Source organism: Gracilinanus agilis, chromosome 6 (genome assembly GCF_016433145.1).
Source record: "Gracilinanus agilis isolate LMUSP501 chromosome 6, AgileGrace, whole genome shotgun sequence".
In the NCBI taxonomy this organism is placed as follows: Eukaryota; Metazoa; Chordata; class Mammalia; order Didelphimorphia; family Didelphidae; genus Gracilinanus; species Gracilinanus agilis.
In genome coordinates this window covers 272430957-272449682 of record NC_058135.1, presented here as the reverse complement: position 1 = coordinate 272449682, position 18726 = coordinate 272430957, and the positions used below count along the sequence as shown (strand labels likewise).

Below are 18726 nucleotides of genomic sequence, written 5' to 3'. Positions count from 1 at the left end.
TTGAATTAGTTATATATCTTAGAAATTAAACCTTATAAAGATTTTTTCTCCAGCTAGCTATTTCTATTTAAATCTTAGTTGCATTGTTTTCTTTGTGTAAATTAAATTTGTGCAATCTACATCATTAATTTTCTCTTCTGTGATCTTGTCTGTTGGTCAGAAACTCTTCTATCTGTTGCTAATACAGAGTATTCACTGCTTATTTATTACATGACCTTTTTATTTCTAAGTCATGTGTCCGTTTGGAGCTTATCTTCGTAGTAATAAGGTGTGAGATCCTGGTCTAGACCTAATTGCTACCATATTGCTTTCCACTTTTCCCAAGGAATGAGTCAATCCAAGTAGCTGGGAAATTCCTTTTCTCTTTCTGGCATTCACTGGCACCTGACTCCCTGTTACACTGCTTCCCTTACTACCTTTCCAGTACTGGTAAGACTTTCTGTCCTACCCCTAGCTCATTTACCCTAGAGATGGAGTTAGAATACTCCTTGATTGATCCTCATTGCTACTTTCTAGTTCTTCTTCTACCACCATTTTTCATCAGCCTCTTCTCCTTTGAGGTTCATACTCTCCAAATTTATCATACCCACAACCCTTAGCCATTATCTCTCAGCTGTCAGGATACTCTCCTTCCTTCTTCAGTGAGTGAGTTCAATACCTAATTTGTAGTCCTCTCCATATCATTTTTTGACTCATATCACCTGAGTTCCAAGTCCCATAATGGCTAACCTATGGCACACGTGCCAGAAACACATGTGCTGTTGGGACTTAGTTGGAGCTGCTCCCTTCCCCCTTCACCAAGCCTCCCCACCCCCTCTGCTCAGCGTCTGATAAAGGAGGGGCAGGGCACATGTGGTACTTGATCTTGGGGGCAGGGGTGGGCCATAGTCTCTAAAAGGTTTGCCATCACTGTCCTAGTCCCTCAAGCTACTCAGTTCACAAGCTAAAATTCCTATATCTGATCATAATCTTTTATCATTCATTCTTTCCTTATGCTTTCCAATTCCTGACTTTGTTCTTCATCCTTGCATGGTCACCATTTCCTCTCTCCCATAGTCCTTTCTTAGGCTTATCACTCCTACAACTAGTATATACTGTCCTCTGCTCTAGTCCTTTTGTGAACTAGTTCAGCTCTACTATGATAACTAAAAATTCTGAGACTGGCTTCCAGGTATGAAAATCAATTTAATAATAAATAATAATAATTAATTAAATATCCCTCTTGGTGACCAAAGACAAAGAAGTTCCACCATAGCAATAAGTTATTCTATTTCTTTCTAATTTATTCACTATCCCATTCTCTATAGAGACTGCTACAAACTTTCTTATCTCTCCCAGACCTCTCAAAAGTGTCCCTACACTCCACCTTTTACAAATAAGCCCCTATCTCTTCCATCCTTAAAAAAAAAAAATGGGTTGCTATGGGCAGCAAGATGGCTACTGCCACCTGGGTTGTGCAGGTAGTCAAGGCACATATGCCACTAATAAGGTTCCCTGACAGAAAAGACAACCCCAAATTGAATGTACCAGAATATTTTAAGTCACCAGTGCTTCCATCTCACTCTTCTGCAATGTCACAGCATTCTGTGGGTGGTAATGAATTGTGGTCCACCAGACACTGCTGATACAGTAAAAACATTACCTCAGAAACACAGGAGGAAACACATTTCTCCAAAAGAGTTTGAATTTATTCAACGTGTAGGTCTAGAGTAATCACTGACAAGTCTATTATTTATGATTGTCAGACACAGAGTGGTTGTCTTCACAATAAAGGCCTTCAAAAATGATAAATGTTAAATTGTATATGAAGCCAATAATATAAGATTTACATAAAATGAAGGGTAGAGAATTTAGATAGACATTTATATCTTCCAATTTATTTCTAAGTCAGCTTGTCTATAAGCTAACCTGAGGGTTTGAGTTGCTATTTCATAAAATAAAGGAACTTTTTGTAATTTAGTTAGTTAATGTACTTTTGATTTTTAATTATATCTACTATTTAACTGTTAAAAGCTCAGGTTTAATTTCTAGTAATATCAGATTTCCCATAATTTTTCATTGTTTTTATTTCTCTTTAGTAATGGAAAATACTGGTCAAGTAGAATCATTGTTTTAGGAGAGATACCAAAGCTTTTGGAATTCTGTGAGAATCAGTGTTATCCAATTCTGAAGAATAAAATTCAGACAGAATAGATCACTATGTTGCTGAGAGTGGGACAATAACTCGAAAAATGTATTTTAATACAGTTATCAACTTCTGTCCAGAAAAGTTTCTCAGAAACCATGAAATGGAAAACAATAAAAAATGGAGGTAGAGGGATGTTTTTTAAAAGGTTTCCTGTATGTCTTAAGAGAAGATGTTCTTGCCCTTTGAGTTTGTTAAGTTTTGATCATGTATTATCTTGTGAGCACAAATAGAATTAAATATTTATTTTTCCCAAGGAAAAAAATCCTCAGATCCATCATCCTCCCCCACTAGCTTTGTCCATGCCTTTTGTTTCTAAATTCCTTGACAAAGCATCTATGCTTGGTGCCTTCAATTCCTCTTCTCACTTTCTTCTGAACCTTCTACATTCTAGCTTTTCTGATTTCATCATTATCCTGTCCCATCCAAAGTTACTGACCATCTCTTAGCTGTCTTGATCTACTGGCCTTCACTAAGTCTTCACCTTTATTGACATTGTGGCTCAGCATCTTCTCTTGCTAGCTTTGCTCTAGGTTTTGGTGACATTGTCCTATTCTGGTTCTCCTTCTGTTCATCTGACTGCTCTTCAGAATCCTTTATCCATGTCATACTCATCTCTGACAAAGCTCTGTAAAGGACCCTCTTTTTTCTCTCTATCGAGGGTACTTGGCCTGGGGTCCATAAACCCCTGATATTTCATGAAATCTTTTAGCTTTGTGAGGAAATTTTTACATTTTCGTTCCCATTAACATTTAGCTGAATCTAGCATTTCCTTCAGGTATTTGAAAACATCCTGAAAAGAAGTGCATAGATTTTAGCAAAATATCAAAGTGGTCCTCAGCATAGTAAAGGTCAAGAGCTCATGGTCTATATTATCTCACTTGGTAATCTCCTCAGCTCCCATGGATTCAATGATCATCTCTATCAGATGCTTCTCTTTGTCCAATTCTAGATGCTTACTTGAGCTCCTGTATTATGTACTGCCTTTCCAACTTCATGAGCTGCTGATCTGGGCTACTTGGTAATACAGTGGACAGAGTACCAGGCCTGGAGTCAAGAAGACTCATATTCCTGAGTTCAATTCTGTCCTGACACTTACTAGTTGGATGACCCTGGGCAAGTCATTTAACCCCGTTTTGCCTCTTCACCTGTAGAATGAGCTAAAGAAGGAAATGGCAAACCCCTCCAATATCTTTGCCCAAAAAACCCTCCAAATAGGGCCATTCAGACATAACTGAACAACAACAAATATCCCACAGATGTCTCAAATACCACATACACAAAAACGGAACTCGTTATCTTTCCCCAAAAATCCTTCTCTCCTCCAAATTTCCCTATTATTTTCAGAGGCACTACCATTTTCTCAGTTACCCAGATTTACAGACTTGGAGTCATCCTAGATTCCTTGCTCTCATTCCTGCCCATCTACATTTTGTTGCCAGATCTTGTCACTTATCCTTTCACAACATCTTTCATGTATATCACTTTTTCTCTAGTCACACAGCCATCTCTCATCACCTTTCTTTTGAACTTAGCATTATAACTTGTCTCTCCCCATTCCATTCCATCTTCACATCATTGTCAAAGGGATTTTCCTAAAGTCAGTGTCTGACCATGTCACTCCCTGCTCCTTGAGCTCTTGTGGCTCCTTATTACCTCCATTTCTTTTTGGCATTTAAGGCTTTTTGTAACCTGACCCTTTTAATATTTCTGGTCTTCTTATAACAACTTCCTTGCTATTCCCTGAATACAGCACTCTTTCTCCTATCTCTTTTGCATTAACTCTCTCGCCCCAGGGCTTCCTTCCTGCCTCTGACTCTTCAGATTTGCCAACTTCCTTCAAGACTCAGCTCAGATTCTGCCTTCAACAAGAGGCCTTTTCCTATCTCCCTAGCTTCTGGCCCCTTCCCCTCTTCTAGACAGTGTACCTCCTATGTAGTTATCTATGTGTCATCTTCCTCCATTAGAATGGGAGCTCCTTGGAGGCCAGGGCTTTTCTGTCTTTATTTGTATTCCCACAACTAAGCATATAAAAGCATTTAATGTATGCCTATTGATTGATTAGTAGTTGATAAGGCCACGAATCTGTAAATTTAACCTGGGTCTTGGAGAAAGCACTCCAGGAAGGTTTGGGAGTAGCAACCTTAAGAAGAGTGAGCAAGAAGGAGAGGCCCCAAGTGAGGGACCAGGACAGGTAAAGTAATAGCTTAATCCCTCAGTAGTAATTATCTTTGTTAATATTCTCTGCTGGTTAGCCTGGGTAATCAGGAGTTCATTGTACATGAGTTGCATTTGGTTCTGAAAAATGCTGAGGATGCTGCTTTAGAGCATCTGTTGAACTAGATCATCATTCTTGAGTTCTTTACAAATTATTCAATTTAGTTGTTTCCTTTGTGCCAGGGAACTCGTGTTCCTCCCCTGCTGCTGGGCTTGTGTCCAGAATGGAGACCAACAACACATGGTTCTTCAAACCTGGATCATCTCCACTTTCCCAAGACAGTAAGTTGAAAAATCTAGATAGAAGAAAACCACGACTTGAATTTACAATACTTAAATTCACCCAGGTGATTTATAGTAGACACCAGAGTAAGGAAAGGACCCACTGCCTCTGTAGATTGTGTTCCCCAAATCTGCCTCATCTATATAGATAGCAGCCATGGCACCACCCTCTCCTATGTAGAGTCCCCTCAATAGTTCCCTCCAATTCAGAATCCTCTCTGGGTCTCCTTCTACTCAAAGCCATAGTTTACCAGTTCCCAGCCCCTCCCCCTGTGTTTATTGTTTTTCTCTAGTCCCCCAGAGTTCAAGGAAAGGACAATGAATGAAATGGCTCAGTAAGGAGAGTGACAGTAGGCCTATTCCATCATAAACATGGAGTGCTGACTCTAACAAATGCATCTGTTGTCAGGGGCAGTGAGTGGGGTCCAGGTCTATACATTAGAGCAGGGAGAGCTGGCTTCCCACAAGGCAGTACCACTGATGTCACTGCTGCTCCTTGGGGCTTCCTGATTCCTGGCCTCTAAGAGGAAGAGGGCCCCCAGACCCACTCCCTCCCTCCCTCCTCCTCCTTCCTTCCTTCCCCTCCTGTCATACTAAGTATTGATTCAGATGTAGAAGAGTGGCAAGGGCCAGGCAGTTGGGGTTAAGTGATTCCCCAGGATCACACAGCTAGGAAATGCCTGAGGCCAAATTTGAACCCAGGACCCTTGTCTCCAGGCCTAGCGCTCCATCTACTAAACCATTTAGCTGGGCTCTCCATTCCTTTTGGGGAAGATCGTAATCCCCTTCCCTTTTATCCCAACAATTTCCCCATCTACCTACTGTTAGCTAAAATGCCTTTATTTGGAGACAAAAATCATTCACTACATTAAGAAGATAAACATAAGGGGAAACTGGCAGGAGTGGGGGGGGGGAAGGAGGGAGGGGCATGGGAAGGTGTCCATCAGTGTGAATCAGTTTTATTCAGAGTATAAATAAGGTTAATACTAGCCTTATTTTGATTAGCTAGAATGGTTTGAAAGGAAGACCTGGGCCTCACATCTGCAGGTTATGTCCAGGACATAGATACTGTACCTTCCTCCCAGGGACACCTGCTGGAAGGAAGCACCACAGAAGAGGAAGCTAAAGCTCAAGGGGGTTATCACCTGATGGACAGATGAGGGCAGAGATGGGACCTGACCCCAAAGTGCCAGACATGCTGGAGTTGGTGGGGGGGGGACACCTCACAGTGCAGAGGGGCCAGGGTCACCAAAGACAAAGCTCATTGACTTGGGTTTTTTTCTAAGAATTACTTTAGGACAGTATGATCAAAGATCTAGGCCTGGAAGTCACCTAGGAAGGAAACTGAGGCCAGGGAGATTACATAACCTGCTCAGGATTAAACAGTTTTTGTAAAGGTCTGAGGAGAAATTTGAACCTCAAACCTCTGACTCCAGAGCTGCTTATCTTTCATCTGTTCTTAAGTAAGAAAGGCAGTAGCCTGTCCTCTAACAGTGTGTCCTGTGTGGCTGAGTAAGTGGGTAGCTAAATTTTTTAATACAGATTCTCTTTTAAATGAATTGAGTTCTCTTTTAAAGAAATAATTAAGTTGCTTTTTATTTATGTCTCTCAATAGGAAAAAAATCCCCACTCTCCTTTTTTTATAAAGCCTTATCTACTGTCTTAGAATCCATACTAGTTCCAAGGCAGAAGAGCAGTAAGGGGCTAGATAATTGAGTGTGCCTTGCCCAGGGTCACATAGTTAGAAGTGTCTAGGGTCACATTTGAACCCAGGACCTCCCATCTCCAGGCCTCTTGCTTTAGCCACTGAGCCACCAGCTGCCCCTCCCATTCTGCTTTTTGATGTTATAAATGATCTGCAACTCAAGCCATTTTGTTTTTAAAATAAATGAGGAATGATACGTATTGTAAGAATATTCAGTCTTTGCTTACGACTGTACCAATAAGCCAGCATAGATTGCAGACAGACAGACACAGTACAGTTCATTTAGCCACTCAGGTGTGACCCAATCCATCAGCATGTGATAGACACAGATGACTCTCAGTTCCACAGATTTTTTGTGTCTGTGAGTTGTGTGGACAGAGAGGGAGAGTGTGTGTCTCTTCCCTCTGAGCTACATGACCCAGAGTTTGGGTCAAATAGATAGGACAAGAAAAATACATATTTAGCAAAGGTAAAATGGTGCTTAAACTATTCAAAGGCCTCTGTAAGCCAAACCAAAGTGAATCCTAGCTTTTTTATCAGGCAGTTAATTAGCATTTGGTAAACTCCTACTATGTGCCCTATTGAATAGCACAAAGGGAAATGGCTATGTACCTGGGAACTATTCAGAAGCCTCTGAATATTATAGGCAACTGGTGGTACAGGGGATGGAGTGCTGAGCCTGGAGTCAAGAAGACTTGAATTCAGCCTCAGACACTTGCTCTGTAACTCGGGAAAAGTCACTTAAATGGTGTCTTCCTCAGTTTCCTCAACTGTAAAATGGGGATAATAATAGCAATTACCTCCCAGTGAGAATAAGATCTGTAAAAAATATCTGTAAAAATACTTAACACAGTGTCTGGCACCCCTCCCCTAATAAGTGACTTAGAAAAACATGTCTGTACTAAGATTTCCATAGTCCTTTATTTTAACCACCTGCTCCAAAAAAAAACTTTTTATATTTCCAGGATTAGATCTCTCAAGATTGGGAAGGAAAGCTTTTATTTGGTCCATTTTTCTTTAACAGGCTCCCTTTTGTTGGATACCTCACTTTTTAAGAGCAATCAGCTGCTCTTTGACGAGTTAGGTGAAGGAAATCCACGACTTCGAGAACCCCGAAATCTCTTTGCTTTCCTCTCTAATGATGGGTTCCTACAAGCTCCACGGTGGCCCATAGAATGTGAAGTCATCAAGGAAAATATTCATCATATTGGTAATCTCATTTGTATTGCTACCTCAGTGAGTTAGGAGAATAAAATAAGGTTAAGAGCTGGCAAGACTTTTCAGGCTGGTGGTCTTCTCACTTAGAGGGATTCCCACAGGTCTATGCCCTGGTTCTTTACCTTTCAGGTTCAGAAAGTCAAAGGTTATCATTTACCAGGAGGCAATCTGTCCCTGTCAAGCCCTGGAACTTCATTGGGCTAAAGATCTCCTTACTATGGAAATTTCTTTCCCTAATGAAGGCCAGAGGCTCCAGGAACTTAGGGAGCTGCTTGGGACTAAAATAGCTCAAGAGACTTGGTCAAAGTCACACAGACACTATTCCTCAGAGGTAGGGTTTGAACCAAGAGTTTCCATATTCCAAAGCTTGTTCTTTGCCCACTTCCCATGCCTTCTGTGTGACCAAGTTCTGGTGAATTGATTCATGTTAGTTCCAATTCATAAGTAACTGGAACAAAGTGGAATGCAAATTTATTTATCAAAAGAGGGCTACGCCTTTCTGTTCTCATGGCACACTCCTGTTAGTGTTTGCTATGCAGTGTTGGCCCTTTCCAGGATCAAAGTCTGAGAAAACTGACCTTGAGATCAGACAGTTGCTTTGTCCACTGGGAAGGCAAAGCCAGGAGAGTTGGATGGTCTCTGGGATGCTTCACACCAGGGTTCTTAGCAGTGCTTCCCTGTGGAGTTCAGTCATCCTATTCTGCACCACTCCAAACGTACCAACTAGGCACTCAGTTCCTGCTGCTTCTTATTCTCTTTGTTTCTTTTAGAAATCCCCAAAGGGCCCTAAGCTCTTCTTGTGAGATGCACTTTGAAGCTCCTTTCTAAAAGTCCTCAGGCTCATTTACATTCTTGTCTTCAGTTATCACATGTGAGTTTTCCAGCCTTATTGCCTCAGCATCCTTTACAAAAGGAGGACATACATGCATGTATGAGCTGCCAAGGGGAATACTTTAGAAGGAAAAAGAAGGCTTTCTTTTGGTACTTGCAGAAGTGATCAGAGTAATTTTGGTAGAGCTTTGCATATCTCACTCTTTGTGCTGTGAAATGCTCTTTGGTCAGTTATTGATTGCATGCCCCTATTGGATATCTTCTTTCAGAATGGGTCCCGCCCAAGCCCGAGTATTTCTATCAACCCACAGGGAATGAGAAGGTGCCGGAAATTGTCGGAGAGGGAAAAGGCACAGTGGTCTATCATATTGAATCAGGTATCCTTGTTTTCCTCAAAAGGATTTCATTTTGACAGTTACAAAAATCTGTATCGTGTGTAGGAAAGTTGATGAAGCATCTTTTGATGACCAGATTGATTAATTGCTAATATTGGTGAGAGGTTAACCTTAGTCCTTTTACTATTCTGCAAAAAATGATTTTCTTTTTTTGGTTATAAGACCATATTGAAGCTTCCTCCTCTCTGAAATAAATCTCACTGGAGCCTCCTCCAAAGAGTCTGCCCTTTCCAACTGTCTGAACAGTCACTTTTAACACCACTGAACCTCCCTTCTCTTGGTATGCTAAGAAAGTACTTGGTCCACTTCATAGTTTTCTATGAACTTTACAAAGCATGTCAATATGGTATTACTTAACTTATTTTTAAAGGGAAGATAATTGGGGGGATTATTAGAAGGTGATTATTGTGTTAAGAGAACATGTATAAAATGTATATTTTTAAAATAAAAATGAAATCCACCAGAACTTCAATAGGGCTGTGATTTTACTAATGGGAACTCCCTCCAATGGTACAGATTTCAACTCATTTTCTCATCTTGTGCCATTCATGTGTGTGGCCTTCCACAGAGACCCATAAAGGATGTACCCCAAATCCTTGAGCCTTCTCTTGTCACTTAGCAGGCTAGTCATTCCAGGCCAGCACCAGGTCTGGCCATCTCTTGTCCCCTTGCTCTTACTCTAGGTACTCTTTTTCAGTCATACAGTTTCTAGATTGTACATTTGTTGTGCCACATCTTGGGGACCAGTCTTTATGGCTAGTAGCAGCCTTAACCTGGAATGATGGGCCAGGTATGCCAGTTGCTCCAGGCCCATGCTCTGTCCATGCCTATGTTTACAGTTAGCTCAGGTATATCATATGAATTACCATTAATCCTTTGGTAAACTGTAATTTGTATGCTTGGGAGATCAGGATGCCCCGAGTTTCAGTCCTATCCAGCACCTGAAGGATATAGCCAAACTTCAACGAATCTGCCTCTGTTTTGTAGATGGCAGCCCATCTGATTAGCTTTCTCATTCTTCCTGTCCATTGCTTTTCTTTAAAGCCTCCACTGAGGATCTACTTAACATTTTGGAAATCTCCCTTTCAATCCTATCACATTCTATGCAAACCAGAGTAGAACTTGGGCCATGTGTCCATTGTCCCCTACTCTTAGGGACCAAGAGTGGTCCCTCACCTTTGCTAACCACAATGATATCTTTCATGCTACATCTCACATGTGTCATTGTTGATAATATGCTGCAGCCTATACCTGCCATGTCGATTAAGTTTTATCTTCTTTTGGTTCACTTGCAGTTCTCATCTTCCATGATCATGCTATTCTATGACAGAAGGCACATAGCATTACAGATAAGACATCAGAGTCAATTTTTAAAAATCTGGGATAAATCCATGCCTTTACACTACAAAATGCACAGATATCTGGGAGCCCATCTATACATAATCCCCTTATAGTTACAGTTACAAAGTGTTCCTGAAAGAAATTAAAATTCAGTGCTTATGGCTGGGCCACAACAATAAAATAAAAGGGTAATAGTACCACAGCTGATTTACAGATTTAATGCTGTAAAAATCAAATCATCAAACATTTCTCACTAGGGATCTGTTCTCTGACACTGCCACCACTCACTGACCCCTCCATTAGTGCAACAACTGGCCAGGGGGTCTGCCTGCCTCAGATTTCTCCCCACTCCAGTCCATTCTCCATTCAGCCAGCTCCATGGCCAGCTAAACATCCAGTCAAAAAAAGGTCTGTCATAACTACATAGATAGCAGGAGGGAACCAGTCAAGGAATGTCTACACAGGCCCAAGTATCTCCAAGACACTTGATTACACATCATTACTACTTTCCAGGAAGCATTCTCCAGCCTTTTTCATGTAGGGAATTTGCATCAGCCTCACCGATGATTATGACATACTTATTCTGTGTGTATCAATCCCTCTTCTACTAGTTATCTTGAATGAAAATTCCTTTTTGATTGTTGTCTCCTGTTTTGTTATTACTCTACAGAAAAGTTACTGATTTTTGTGGGTCTGTGCAACTTTGCTTCCATAATCCCAATCTTTTTTTTTTTTTTTTTTTCTGATTCCTTGGGATTTTCTAAATAAAGAGTGTCACATAATGCTGCAAAACTTGAAGTCAATCATAACATGAAAAGGAGTTGTAAAAAGTAGCCATACCTTAGTCTCTCTTTAGGGAGGATGAAGAAGGAAATTCCTCTATCACTCTGATGGAGATGTATCAGTGAGAGCAATGGGAGCCAGGTGTTGTCCAGCTGAAGGATCAGCCACCACCCAGGGACCTTTAAAAAGCTCTGCTCAGCTTTGCCAATCCACAGAGTCATCTCTTGTCCTGGAGAAAAAAGCCAGCTGATGGAAGAATCCAGTATCCAAGAATGAATCTCTCTCTGCTTTTACTCTTGTTCCTCCTACAAAGTGATGTGATAAGATGAACATTTTAGTAAGTATCTACTGTGGTTTTTCCAGTAGAAATATATAGCTGCTAGAGTTGAACTATAAGGAAAGCTAAGCACTGCAGAATCAATGCTTTCAAATTGTGATGCTGGAGAAGACTTTTGAGAGTCCCTTGGAAAACAAAGAGATCAAATCAGTCAACACTTAAAGAAATTAATTCAAGACTATTAACTATTAACTGAAGCTGAAGCTTACATACTTTGGCCACGCGATGAGAAGATAGGACTCAATGGAAAAGATCCTTTTGTTGGGGAAAATTGAAGGCAAGAGGAAAAAGGGGACAGCAGAGGTTGAGATAAATAGGCCGTGTCATGGAAGCAATGAACATGAGTTTAGACTTCGAAAGTTAGTGCCTTCACTATAAAAGGGTCTGGTGTGCTATACTCTATGGGGTCAGGAAGAGTGGGACACATCTAAACAATAAAAATGTGCCAGGCAGTGGGCTGAGAGCTAGGGATAAGAATAAGAAAAAGAAAGTCAATCTCTTCCTATCAAGGAACTTAAAATCTACTGAGGGAGAGGCAGGCAGGTGGCTCTATAGATGGGAGGTCCTGGGTTCAGATTTGGCCTCAGACACTTCTTGCTGTGTGACCTTGGACAAGTCACTTAACTCCCAATGCCTAGACCTTCCTCTGCTCTTCTGCCTTGGAACAGATATTCAGTATCAATTCCCAAGACAGAAGGCAAGGGTTTAAAAACTAACAAGGGAAGACTATACAAAAAAGAAGCTAAAAAGGGTGGAGGGGATACCAGAGGGTAAGGTAGAGACAGTCTTGAAAATGATGATGGTGGAGATGAAACCAAGCAGAGCAGCTGGTGGCAAATGAAGAGATGGCTGGGATTCTGAGCCTCCATAAACAGAGACTGTGGAAGGAAGTTTTTTTGTCACCCTCAGGTTCCCATTCATCAAGGCAGAGGGCACTGAGGAGGTGTGAAGGCCAAAGCTGAAGCACTCTCCGTGCTGAAGATGAGCTTCTCTGTGGAGATAATGGTGGTGAAAGCCTGACCCAAACAGGATAGCTGGTAGCAAATGAAGGTGGCCCACAGAGAGGAAGGGTTTCTTTGCCCTCCCCCTATCCGAAATGGCATCTAGTAGCAGAAAAACTCCCCCAGCAAAAGATGCCACACTGCAGAAAGCAGGCCTGGAGTGTCCAGCTGCAAGAGGAGGCCCAGGAGCAACCTGTCCAGGAGGCACGGGGCCCAATGGGAGGAGTGGGAAGACACCCCAGAAAGAAGAAAAGGGGTTTGGACCTCTCTGCTAGCATGTTCTGCAGATGTACCTACTCTTCACACTGATGTTCTGTGTATTTGTGCAAGTGTGTCCCTCAAGTTTATGGAGACTATCCAATTTACCATTTTAGTAAATGCTTTGAGGTAACTGTCAACTGGCTCACTGTTAAAGGTGAACATACTTCCTGATGGGTGCTTGGGAGCTCTGATTTCAGCATATAAATCTACAGAGTACCTTGAAACTGAGGTATATCGGTCCATCAGGGACCCAACTAATGAGTTTCACACTGGGGAAGATGGCCCCAAAGGGCACACTACAAGGGTAACCCCTCTATGAATTCCATGTAGATGATCATCTAATCCCTTCCCAGTCTCCACCACCCACTCTCCTTGCCCCCACCCCCCAATCCCCAGCATATCAATGGGCACATGAACTCATGGCCAAGTGGTAAAAGCTTGAAGGTTCAGAGTTGTAGAAGGTGCCTTGGAACAAGTCAGAGCACTTCTGCCATGTAGGGTCAAGCAGTAGGTCTGGGAAGCCTTTTGCCTTGGTTCTGGGGTCACTGGATTCCCTCTAGATCTCCTGGTTTTCAGGAGATCATGGCAGTACCAAACCAAATGGCTTTTCTTCTATACCTCCACTCTGATTAATAATGCCACTTTCCCTCCCAACTCCATTTATTCTCCCACTTTCTGGCAGCCTCATTCTCTGACTCTGGTCTCCTTTTCATACAGCTCCCCTTCTTTTGTCTTCCTTTTCCAAACCCTTACCATAAACCCTGAATCCAGACCAAAGGTGATTCTCTAGGCCCGTGATGGTGAACCTATGTCATGTGTGCCAAAGATGGCATGCAGAGATCTCTCTGTGGGCACAATGCCCACCGGGGTTAGTTACTAGACAGGCAGAGGAACTCTGTGGAGCTACTCCCTTCTCCCTCTCCACCACACTTGCCAGCCCCTCTGCCCAGCAGCTCAATTGAAGCATATACTCCCTCCCCTGAGCAGAGTACCCAGACCACTCCCCTCTCTTTCTCCTTCCTCTGTCTGGAATAAGGTGGCAAGCCAGGGCAGAGGGGAATCGGGGCACAGTGAACTAAAAAGTTCACCATCACTGCTCTAGGTAATGTATTTATCAGTGTAGATTCTCCTTCCACTGATGCAGAATTCAGCCTCTTTGCCCCTTCTAATCCTGTCCAATTCTTGTTCATGTTCTCCTATATATAGCTCCTCCATGAAGACTTCATCCAGTGTGTTGGAGGCCTCCCCCAACACACTTTATTTTTAAAACTCGGGAATACTAATATATATCACATAAATTCTCTATTTTCCCTTTTTGCTCTTGCTGTATAAATGCTTCATATGAATATAGTAATATATTTGATGTTCTTATTACTAAAGGCCTACCCTGATGGCCCAGAGGGGGCCTTGGATGACCTCAAACATAGCTATGCCAACAGAGCACCAGAGTAGATTCTGTCTCTTTTTTGAGGACCAGCCTAGCTAACTTCAAAATAGCTCATCACCCCGGGTGACCACAAAGTATTGGGTTGTTCAGCGGGGGGTGTTCTCACAGACCTTGTGGTCACAGAGAGGCCATGAACAGTATCCAGAGAGGGAATACCCACCCTGATGAAATCACAGCTCCTTGAAGTTTTACATAACCAAAGGCTAGGACCAAGATAACAGTCAGCATATATGTTTGTGTAAGTAGAGAAGATGACTTGTCTCAACTTCTAAGTCTGTCCGTTTTCTCAGCCCCCCCGAGTTCCTATTTCTCCAGCTCAAGAGTGGGAGGCAAACGAGGATTGATCAAACAACTTTCTGTCAATTTACAAGGACCAGAAGATGATACCCTGCTGTTTGAATCGAGGTTTGAGAGTGGGAATTTACAGAAAGCTGTCAGAGTGTGAGTAATACTGAAAAGGAATTTCTATTGGGGGATGGCGATTAGAGGGGCTGCTGAGAGTTGCCTCCAAGTGGGATGAGATTTGAGATTCACTATTGAAAGAAAAATAGAAGTAAAAGGGAAAACTGTTAATTGCCTTTAGGGGTTACCAGAAAAAAGAATTAAATATAATAATGCCTCAATTAGCAAAGAATTCATTCCAATGGTAGACTTTATTGTCAGAAACTTTTTTATGAGGAAAGAGAAATGTTATAAGAGCTCTGGAGGGGCAGTAAGGTGGCTCAGTGGATAGAGAGCCAGGCCTAGAGATGGGAGGTCCTGGGTTCAAATGTGACCTCAGGTTCCTAACTGTGTGACCTTAGGCCTGTGATGGCAAACCTATGGCACACATGCCAAAAAGGGCACCCAAAGTTCACTCTCTGGGTACATATGTTATTGCCTGCCAAAGATCATTACTAGAAAGGCAGAGGGCCTTGGTGGAGCTGCTCCCTTCCCCCTCTCTACTATGCGGAGGACATTTTTTCACATCACCCACCTCTCTGCCCAGCAGCCCAATGGGAGTGCTTCCTCCCCTGCCTGGGGCAAGGGAGGATGTGAGGCAGGGGTCTCTGGAGGGGGGGGTGTGTGCACAGTACAAGGTCTCTAAAAGGTTTGCCATCACTGCCCTCAGCAGTTCACTTAATTAACTCCTATTGCCTACCTTCTGCCTTGGAACTAATACTTAGTATACTTCTAAGACAGAAGGTAAAGATTAAAAATAAAAAGGCACCTTGGAAATAAATTACAAGATTCTCGTTAGTTGAGACATGCCACAGTTTCTTTAGTTCCCTTCATCTAAGTCAAAAGTCCTCCTGTCTGTTTCTGGATGATTCCTCCAGCACTGATTATACTAAGGAGGTTATACTAAGCTAAGCCTGGGTGATGACTCCCCCCAACTCCAGATAACTGGTTATTTTAACCCCTAGGGATGGGACCCTCACTAAAACCCATACCTTTTGTCATCAGCTATGAGCTGCTCTCACTAGCAGCCCCCATTTCCCCTTCAGTCCCAACGGGATACTAATAGAAACATCTTTGATCCTAAGGAATATTCTGAACAGGATATTAGGGCAGTCCTTAAGAGATGACTTCAGTGGTCACAGATAATGTTCTCTCCATGATTCTAGTGTGGAATGCCAAACTGGTTCTGAATTTAATTGTCCTTTTCTCTAAAGGTTAATAATTGGTTCTCTGCTTGACTCCCATATCCCCTCTGCTGTATGGTACTGATTATAGTATGCCATTTCTTCTGCCACAGAGAGTAATAGTCCTGTAGAGCTGGAAGGACTTTAGACATCAGACATTGGTCAGCCCATCTTTTTACAGAAGAAGAAAGTGAGGGGCGGGAGGGGGGGGGGAGAGCTTTGCCCAAGGTCATTCAGCTAGTACACAAACAAAGTTGGAATTCCAACCTAAATCTTATCTTCTAGCCATTGTGGCCTAGCTGGTGTCACTGTGGAGCCAAGATTAGCTAGGCACACTCTTCTACTCCCTCTCTCCACTAGACATTTGGGGAGGATCTGATACTTCTGTGTTACCTAGAATGCTTTTCCCTTTGTCCATGTTTGCATGGTCACGTTTGTATAAGTTCTCTCTCTTCTCCACGAGCGTGGCTGAGTTAGTTGCCTTTTTTACTTTAGCTTTTTACTTGAGTTATTATTAATAAAAAATTATAACATATAATACTTAAGTTATTGAATATTAATTTTCACCTTTACACTTCCCAGGTTACTCCTTTCTCCCACTGCCTAGTCCTTAGCCCAGGATAAGACTATACCTCAATTTAAATCTGGCCTCAGATACTTCCTAGCTGTGTGGCCCTGGGCAAGTCACTTAACCCCCATTGCCTAGCCCTTAACACTCTTCTGCCTTGGAAGTGATACTTAGAACTGATTGTAAGACAGAAGGGAAGGGTGGTTGTTTTCTTAATTGATACTAAGAGGGACAGTCAAGTGGCACAGTTTAGGGCATCAGGCCTGGATTTGGGAGAATAATAAGTTCAAATCTGGTCTTAGCTGCTTCCTAGCCATGCGACCCTGAGCAAGTCTTGTTTGCCTAGCCCTTGCCCTTGTGTCTTAGAGCTGTTACTAAGAAAGGGTTAAATTTTTTTTTAATTGCTACTGAGAGGGCTTAAAAAATAATCATATAAAATACATAGAATCAAAAAGGAGACCAAATATAGGTCTGAAATAGCTATTAAAATGTTGAATAAACAAACTGAAAAACTCAGATTAAGAACCCTAAAGTGGTTTGAATCATGTGGATTTCTCTGTTCTTTTTAAAAGCTTATAAAATAAAAGCTATTTTTTTAAAAAATCATCACTATAGGACATTCTCATCACAATAGCACCAGGTTAGTCTGGACAGTGGTGTAATCTCCTAACCCAGTGATGGGCAAACAGATGCAGCCCCCTGAAATGTTCTATCCAGCCGCTGACATTATTCCTAATCTGATGAATACAACAAGTAGGATACAATACAATGAAACTTTGAAAGAGTTGCCTTAGAAACAGACTGACAGAGGAGCATTTCCTTTCCTTTGGTCGCCCCCTCTTTAAAAAGTTTCCCCATCACTGGCTTAACCTAATGAAAATCTTTGTATTTCTAGCTAATCATTAGTATCCTCCAGCTGCCCACCCCACAGCTAAATAAATATACAGCTCAGACCATATTATATATCAAGGGGAAAGACTTTAAATCATGAATTGTTAGAAGTCAGAAGAGATTTAAAGAATAGGAGAACTTGGGAGTTAAAAGCAAGCAGCAGCTTCACAAGCTGAGATAAAAACAGGGAGGGCAGGACTTCACAGGTTCGATGGCTTCTCCCAGGGTTGTTTCTTCATTACTACAGGCTGGCAAATATGATCAAAGTCAGCTATTTCCCATCACCATTTGCTGCCCTGCCCTGTCTGTCTCTTCTAGGGCCCATGGTGAAGTGCAACGGGGAGAAGTGGGCCAGCAAAGCCATTGTTGGCACTGCCCCCTCTGAAGACTGGAGCAGTTTTTGCCTAGGTCTATCTCAGGTCCCTCCCACCCCCTGCCCCCATCCTGCTCAAGCCTTGCAGTAGACTCATTCTCTTCTTGGGCCCGGAGGAGAATGTTGTCCCAGCAAACTACAACTCCAGTGATTTCCAGTTAGAGTTTTGCATTGATCCTAGCTGTAGGGAAGTCTGAATAGCCTGTTACACCATAATACCCATTTGTCCTTCCCACCTTTCCCTCCAGTGACTGATCCTGGAATTTGTGTTTTGGTCAGCCACAAAGCACAACTGGCAAGGTTCCACAATGCCACATCTCCAAAGGGCAGGTTGCTACTGAGCTTCCTCATTCTCTCTAAAAAAAAAAATTAAGAGAGGAGGCAGCTAGGAGTGTTGATCAAGTGCCAAGCCTGGAAACGGGAGTACCTGGATTCAAGTCTGACCTCAGACACTTCCTAGCTATGTGACCCTAGGCAAGTCATCTCATCCCATTGGCCTATAGTATTTTAGAGTTGCTACTAAAACAGAAAGTAGGAGTTTTCAAAAATAAAATAATAAAAAGAGCAAGTTATTCCATAGGCTATCATTAGGCAAATGGCAGATTTCCCTCTAAGAAAATGTGACCCTGCCATTGCCATCCACTCAGCCAAGCTACAAATCCATTCCTCCTTCAGGCAGGCATGTTTTCTTTTAATCTTCAATTTCCGCCTTTAAGCTCAACTGCTTTTCATGTTCTAATTCCAGTCTTCCTCTTCTCAAAGTCCTTTTCCCATCTGTTCTCATAAAAATAGAAGCAAACCAGGAAGAAAGCCTTTCCATTATCCCTCAGAAATCAAAGTTGTATCACAGCAGTCTTAAATGTTTCAAGATAAATGATTCCTTCATCAGTTTTGAAGCTGTTCTGAAAGGAGACACTGTGGTACAGTTGAAAGGGCATTGGACCTGGAATCCAAACACTTGGGTTTGAATTCTGGTTCTGCCCTGTATTGGGTAACCTTGGAGAGTCAATCTAGACTGGAGTCTCAGTGAATAGAGACAGGATCCCACTCACCTCGAATGTCCCTATGTTTCCTAACAGCACACAGACCACCCCTGAGACAAAAAGAGGACCCAGGACACCCATATTGATATCTCACCACAGAATGCCTGGACTTCTTGCCCAAACCAGTCATTCAAAGCCTTCAGGGCCTACACACTTCTATGGAATCAGTCAATCAAGGACTTTCACACCTAGTATGAAGTCTTTGATTTAATCCTGAGGTCCA

At 42.2% G+C, this 18726-nt stretch overlaps 1 protein-coding gene and 1 pseudogene across 1 annotated transcript in view; both read left to right on the top strand.

Annotated features, from left to right (window-relative positions):
- AGBL2 (AGBL carboxypeptidase 2) overlaps positions 1-18726 on the top strand; it is an 88762-nt gene that overhangs the window by 13605 nt on the left and 56431 nt on the right. Inside the window, exons 4-7 of the mRNA XM_044682389.1 lie at positions 4586-4684; positions 7414-7599; positions 8708-8815; positions 14294-14444. Of these exons, the coding sequence (XP_044538324.1) occupies positions 4586-4684; positions 7414-7599; positions 8708-8815; positions 14294-14444 (544 nt within the window). The remainder of the gene's footprint in view (positions 1-4585; positions 4685-7413; positions 7600-8707; positions 8816-14293; positions 14445-18726) is intronic.
- On the top strand, positions 1375-1713 carry LOC123253103 (annotated as a pseudogene).